The following is a 6,591-nucleotide window of genomic DNA, read 5'->3' as shown; positions in this document are numbered from 1 at the left end:
TGAGGAACCACCTTCTGTGCTTTCTGAAGGACAGCAAAGCTGCTCGAGCTCTGTCCCTGGGATGCGTGGCTGTGGGCTGCTCTGGAGCCCTGCTTGGAGGAATGGGGCCTATGGGAGTGTGGATGGAGGGGGAGACCTGTTCCACCTCGCTGCTGTTGCAGAGAGAGGCACTCCCTGGTCTGGAAGAGCACATGGGATATGACTGAGCAGGCTCAGAGCCAGCACTGTTGCTGCACTAAAGTGGTTTGCAGAGGATGGTGAGCCAGGGTGGTGTGTGCCAGCACCCAGTGAAGAATGGTGCCAGTGAAGCCTGTCACGTAGGTCCTTGGTAGTGCTGCACAGGTGGTGTCTGCAAAGAACTTTGAGCTCTCCCTCTTGCAGCAGAGCTGAAGGAGCGATGCTGGTGCTGGTTGGGGGCTTGAAATGACAGTGGCTGCTGGATATTCCCAGTAAGACCCTAGGTGGGGGAAGGTTGCTCTGGCTTCAGCCTCACAGCTGCTTCTCTGGAGGAAGCCATGTGCCTCATGGTGGTGGCAATAAGACTCCTGGGGAGGCTGGGCTGGGGACCTGTTTCCCCAGGCTTGTGTGTGAGCAGCGATTCCTGCATGTCTTCTGGAGGAAAAGGGAGGTGGGGTGTCTGTTTGTAGGAGCCCTGGGGAATGCCTCCCTCGCAGGTGGGTGAGTCGGGGGAGGCTGGGCCCGTGCTTTGCCTCCCTTCCTGCTGCTGTGGTGTCCTTTGGGCTGGGCAGAGGCTGGAGAGCACAGGGGCTGGGTGAGGGTGTTTCAAACTTGCCTGCAGCAGCAAGGGCCTGGACCTGGCAATGTGACTCACCAAAAAGCCTGAGGGAAACAACCAGCGGGAGAAGGGAAGGTTAGACAAACCCTCCCATGATACCCACTAACATCTTCTTGGTTGGACTCGATGATCCCATGGGTCTTTTCCAACCTGATGATTCTATGATTCTTCCGGCAGTGTCCATCTGGATTGCTGTCTGGTGTGTGCTCCAGTGAGCATGTGGGGAGCGTCAGTTCTTCCTACAGCCCTGTATCCTTCTCCTGCAGCTTTCTCCCCTAACTGGGGATGTTGTCTCCTCTTTGGAAGGGGAGTGAAAGTCATTGCCAAGTAGGTTTATGGAGTGGTAGCTCTTTGAAGGAGGGTTCTGTGTATGGATGTGAAACCAGCAACTCATAGACCAGAAACTGGTGTTTGTTTCTGAACCGATGGCTTTCCTTCCTTGCGCAGTGGCTCTGTGTTGCTTCTCAGGTGGTGATCAGTGGGCAGGAGCCCAAAGCTGATCATAAAGGCGCTGCTCTGGTGAGCGTGGGCCAGCTCTGCATCTCCCTTGGAGACCATGTGCCAGGGTCAGGAACAGCAACGTGCTGGGTGGGCATTGGTGGCAAGGTTAGTGGCAACATCGTGGTGGTTGTGGGTGGTAATGCTTGAGGCTGTACAGCAGGAGCAAGACTTAAGGGGTTGGAGACAGGGTGCTGAGGTTGGAAGCTCTCCTAGTTAGCTTGAAGTGTTAGGATCCTGCCTTGAAAGGACTGCTGGTGGTGGGGTCTCAGTGAGAAGTGGGAAGCATATGGCCCAGCTGGAAGGTGGGTGCTGGTGTGTGATCAGCTGAGAGCAGTGCTGGCCAGATACAGAACTGTACCTCTAGCTGTGCTTGAAATCTGCTGATCTGCAGGGCTGTGCTCTATGTGCTGCCCTCCTGGGAAAACAGCTGCTTGATCTGGTCTTCCTCTCTCCAGAGGTACTGACGCCACCATGGAGGGGATTGTGACCATGTATGAGGACTTCATGAAGAAAGCAGGTGAGCGTTTGGCTTGGCCCAGCTGCAGGGCAAGTGGCACCATGTGCTTTACTGCCACAGGCCCAGGGGAGGGGTCTGTCACCCCTGAAGCAGTCTGGGTCCAGCTGCATCCTGCCTCTGCCCCGGCGCAGAAGCAGCTCTGGGTTTTTTTGGCTGCATGTTATGAGGCTGCCTCACCTCAGTGCCCATGCAGGCCCTTTTGGGGCACTTCTGCACTCCTGGGCAAAGGCAAAGGGCAGCCTGGGCTGCCCTGCAGCACAGCTTCAGGCTGCACCTGATGTCACCAGCCTTTGCTTCCTGACTGCCCTAACCTGAACTTCTGTACTGTGAGTGCAGGATTGCTGCATCCTCGACTCTGCTGTGACAGGAGCATTGCTGGCAGCAGACTGGGGTGAGGATGCTAATTGCTCTGCACTGTGGCTCTCTCCGCAGACCCCCGCATCGCTGATTATCCACTGATGCAGTCCCCGTTCCTTGTGATGGGCATCCTTCTGGCATACGTCTACTTTGTGCTATCCTTGGGTCCCCGGCTAATGGCCAACAGAAAGCCTTTAGATCTGAAGAAATTCATGGTGCTATACAACTTCTTTCTGGTGGGACTCTCACTTTACATTGTCTATGAGGTGAGTTGTTGGCAGTAGGCTTTGCTTGGGATGTATAAAGCAGTTTGAGCAGGCTGCGTGGGTGATGGGAGACCTTTTGCAGGCTGTTCTCTGCCCTTTGGTGCAGGGCTTGATGTGTGTTGGCCTCACCCTGTTGATGCTCTTGTTGCAGTTCCTGATGGCAGGGTGGCTTACTGGGTACACCTGGCGATGTGACCCTGTGGACTTCTCGCAAGACCCCAAAGCCCTTAGGGTGAGTTCTTGTCCTTCTGATAACTGGGGGTGGCCTTTATTTAACATTTGTTAAATAAATGTTTATTTAACATTTGGACAGCAAGGTCACAGCTATCTGCCTCTCCCAAGGCAGAAGACTCGGAGTCCCTGGCTCTTGGTTTCACCCCAGGGTTACTATATGGGGACCCTTGGTTGCTCAGTGCTTTCAGGCTGAGGTGGGTCTCTAACGTTAACTTGTTCTGTTACAGATGGTCAGAGTTGCTTGGCTCTTCGTCTTCTCCAAGTTCATTGAGCTGACGGACACGGTGAGTGAGCTACTGGGGAGGCCTTGTCACTGCATGTGGGGCCGGGAGCTTGGGCCCCTTGTATTCGGGGTTGGTGCCTTTTCAGCCTTTCCAGTCTGACCTGGCGGTGCTTCTGTCTGGCACAGCTGCTGTGGACTCTGGCCTCTGCAATAACCCACTCTTGACATGTTACAGCTCTGGAAGCTGTGGGGTGACCTAATGTGTGGTGGCAGTGAGCTTGGAGGGGGAGGAAAGCATCACTGAGATCAGACACTGAATTAGTGGCTCACCCTGCTCTAGGAGCTCCCTAGGGCTGCAGGCCTTTGATGCTGTTGGGTTCTCATTGCAGGTTATCTTTGTCCTGCGGAAGAAGAATGAACAGGTCACATTCCTGCACCTCTTCCATCACTCTGTTCTGCCTTGGAGCTGGTGGTGGGGAGCAAAGTTTGGTCCAGGTAAGATGAAGACACTGTATGCAGCCTGGAGAAGGGGTGTGGGGTCAGCCCATGCATGTTAAGAGGGTTTTGGTGCTGCTGGGCTTCCAGGGCCGGCCTCCTTGTAGTGCTAATTGCTGCAGAGGATTGACTTATGCTAATGAACATCTCTCTTTACAGGGGGAATGGGCTCATTCCATGCCATGGTCAATTCCATGGTGCATGTTGTCATGTACTTCTATTATGGGCTCTCAGCAGCAGGACCTGCCTTTCAGAAGTACCTGTGGTGGAAGAAGCACATCACAGCCATCCAGCTGGTGAGTCTTTGCTGTGGAGCAGAGCATGTGCCCTCAGCCTCTGATGTGAGGGGCAGGCCAGCCCTTGTACCTATGAAAGATCCAGCCAGCAGCTGTAGTTGTGTCATCTTCAGCCTCTCACTTGGTTTCTAGCAGCTCTGGCCTGCTGTGGACCTCTGATAGCCCTACCAGCCTGGTCAGGGTGAGGGGGGTGCTCAGCCTGCTGCCCCTGGGCTGCAGCCACATTGGGAGGGTGAGAGGCACGTGTTGCCTTGAGACCTTGTGCATGCTTCTTCCAGCTGCTGCTGGCTCTGCCTCACCGTAAGGATCTCTGCTGTAGGATGGGAAAGGAACAGCTTAGCTGAATTTACAAGGTCTCTGTTGGGATCCCTAACTCTGCTCCTATAAATAACGTGTCCCTGCTCTGCCTTGCTCCCAGGCACAGTTTGTGATTGTCTCCATCCACATCTCCCAGTATTACTTCATGCCCAGCTGCCAGTACCAGTTCCCCATCTTCATCCACCTCATCTGGATTTATGGGACGATCTTCTTTATCCTCTTCTCCAACTTTTGGTACCAGTCCTACACCAAGGGCAAACGGTTGCCCCGAGTGGCTCAGCCAGCAGCCCAGCACAACGGTAGCAGCATCCATGAGAATGGCACTGTTGCCAACGGGAAGCTCAAAGCCAACTAGAGGGCAAGGCCCTCCCAGAGCCAATGAGAGCCCCGGGGCAGAGGCAGCTGGGACCTGTTCCTCTGCTCCTGGGTGCCACTAGCCAAGTCAAGTGCCTACAGACTGTTGTACCCCTGTGCCCAGCCCTGCTGTCCTCTGTCTGCATGCCCAGCCCCTCTGCTCTGACCAGCCATGGGCCGCTTCTGCTCCTGGGAGGGCTTGTGCTGTTTCTCAGTGTTGCTGAGCAGAGAGGCAGCTGCCTGCATCACAGCTGTGGGGCTCAGGTCCCATTCCACTGTTTCCAAAGGAACTTCCCCCAAGTGCCTACATCTGGCCCTTCTGCCTGGGGTCTATTTCCTTCTGCGTAGGACCAAAAGAAGAAACCAACCGGTCCCTGTCCTGGTGCCCTCTCCTCTCCTCTCCCCTGTCTCATCAGCACCTGTGTGGATGAGCAGACTTGTCCCTGGTCACTTGCTGTTGCCAGCTCAAGCGCCAGTGCTCCTGCTCGCCCATGCCTTGTGCCACCTTGTTCCATGCCACAGTGCCACATTGTCCCTTCTGGTCCCCGGGTGCCTGGGTGTGGGGGTCCTGCCCTGGGGTGGCTGTGGCGAATGTAGGGGCAGCGTGTGGGATATGAGCACCCACACCTTGCCCAGTGCAGTACATGTGCCCTGTGCCTGGGATGTAGCCAGGGCTGCGACAGCCTGAACTCCTGCCCCACATAAGCCTGGGGTGCCTTGCCTTTCTGTGCCTGCACCAGGTGCTCGGTGTGTGCTTCAGCCACACAGACCTGAGCCCGTATAGCAGCTGGTGGCTTGCTCCGGAGTGGGAATGGCCAAGCCCAGCCTTGCCTTGGACCACTTCCATTTCTGCAAACTCAAGACCTGAGCAATAATCACCCCTCGGATGGGCTCCTGGGCTCTCCTGCTTGGGACCAGCCCTGCTCTGGCCCGGTGTGAGCACAGCAGAGGATGGTTGTAGCATGCCCTGCTCTGGGGCTACAAGTGAGTGCCTCTTGCCTTTGTGGATCTACCTGGGCCTGGGTGAAGGTGTAAGCTGCCCTGCAGCGGAGCTGTGCAGCAGCTCTCCTGGGCCTGGTGCCACTCACCTGCTCTGGCTGTAACCAAAACCTGCTGGCCTTGAGGATGAGGTGAAGGAGTCAGGCCCTGTCAAATTGGGCTGCTCTTCTATCACAAATAAACAAACAGAAGGAGAGATGGCTCTGCCCTCTTCTTTTTCCTGCGTTTTCCTGGTGCTTGATCTTACCCAGTGTGGTTAGAGGCAGGGCTGGGAGACGCAGCTGGTGTAGCAGGTTTGCGTGTTGGGGGGAGAGGGTGATGGCAGCGTTGCTGATGGAGCAGATGGGTTCTGAGTGTTTTGGTAGAGCAGTTCTCAGGGCAGGAAGTGTGTCAGGGCTCCAGTTGTGAAAGTGACTCCACCCCGTGAAAGAATGGCTGGGGTGGAGCTGGGGTGTGGGCTGGGAGGTCGGCCAGCTGCCCAGGAGGAGCTGCTGCTTTTCAGAAATCCTGGGCAGCTGAGGTGTGGCGAGCAGGGAATGGTGACCCTGGACGCCCCAGGAGCGTTTTCTGCATTTGCTGAAGCCAAAGCAGCTCTCTGCCAGCGTCCCTGCCCTGTTCTGTGTGGAGTACAGATGAGACTGGTCAGAGGAAGGTTTGTGTTGCTAGTGTCTTGCTTTTGCTACAGCTGTGCATCTTCCTGGGTCCTCTCTGCCCTCCCTGCCCCCTGAGACAATCTGGCTTCTCATCAGCGCTACTGGGCTGTAGTGCTGCCTTCCCCATTGCCTTGGGCCTGGCCTCCCTGAGCCGGGAGGAGAGCTGACTCAAGCCAAGGAAGTGGGTGGGTGGCCAGCTGGGCTGTTTGTGACTGCGAGGAATGTGTTAAACCTGCAGGACTCTGAGTTTCACTGTTAGTTTGGTTGGGATATGGGAGAGCTTTAGGGGATGTCCAGCCAAAGCTCTAGAGCAAGGCTTGTGTGGGAAAGCTCTGGCCCTGTCTGAGCTGCTGTACACTTCACGACCATGCTCTGAAATGTAGGAAAAGCAGCTTTGAGTGAGCTGATCTGTTGTGACACATAGGCCTAACTGTGTGTGGGCATCACCCCGTTTTATAGGGCTCGGTGCCCTGTGTGTATGAAGCCTTAAAAGGAGATCAGGCTGCTGCACCTTGGGGTGTCCTCGCAGTTGCTGCCACGTTTCCAGGGGCAAGAACTGGCAGGCGGTTTTGTTCTGATCCC

At 55.8% G+C, this 6,591-nt stretch overlaps 1 protein-coding gene across 1 annotated transcript; it reads left to right on the top strand.

Annotated features, from left to right (window-relative positions):
- Window positions 1-1,655: 1,655 nt before the first annotated feature.
- ELOVL1 (ELOVL fatty acid elongase 1) lies at window positions 1,656-5,550 on the top strand. Its single transcript, XM_069862908.1, has 7 exons — window positions 1,656-1,814; window positions 2,247-2,437; window positions 2,589-2,669; window positions 2,899-2,955; window positions 3,284-3,389; window positions 3,549-3,685; window positions 4,104-5,550. Exons 1-7 carry the CDS (start codon window positions 1,769-1,771, stop codon window positions 4,356-4,358), a joined length of 873 nt encoding a protein of 290 aa, XP_069719009.1. The 5' UTR covers window positions 1,656-1,768; the 3' UTR covers window positions 4,359-5,550.
- The last annotated feature ends 1,041 nt before the right edge of the window (window positions 5,551-6,591 follow it).

Source organism: Phaenicophaeus curvirostris, chromosome 8 (assembly GCF_032191515.1).
Source record: "Phaenicophaeus curvirostris isolate KB17595 chromosome 8, BPBGC_Pcur_1.0, whole genome shotgun sequence".
Classification (NCBI taxonomy): domain Eukaryota; kingdom Metazoa; phylum Chordata; class Aves; order Cuculiformes; family Cuculidae; genus Phaenicophaeus; species Phaenicophaeus curvirostris.
The sequence above is the reverse complement of the archived record's forward strand: the minus strand, read 5'-3'. Positions and strand labels throughout refer to the sequence as shown.

What these genes read in the sequence shown, in the direction of transcription:
- ELOVL1 (XM_069862908.1), top strand. Translation starts at nt 1,769, where the DNA reads ATGGAGGGGATTGTGACCATGTATGAGGACTTCATGAAGAAAGCAG. An exon ending in GGGAGCAAAGTTTGGTCCAG is followed by an intron (nt 3,390 to 3,548) that starts GTAAGATGAAGA and finishes CTCTCTTTACAG; the next exon opens with GGGGAATGGGCTCATTCCAT. An exon ending in ACATCACAGCCATCCAGCTG is followed by an intron (nt 3,686 to 4,103) that starts GTGAGTCTTTGC and finishes CCTTGCTCCCAG; the next exon opens with GCACAGTTTGTGATTGTCTC.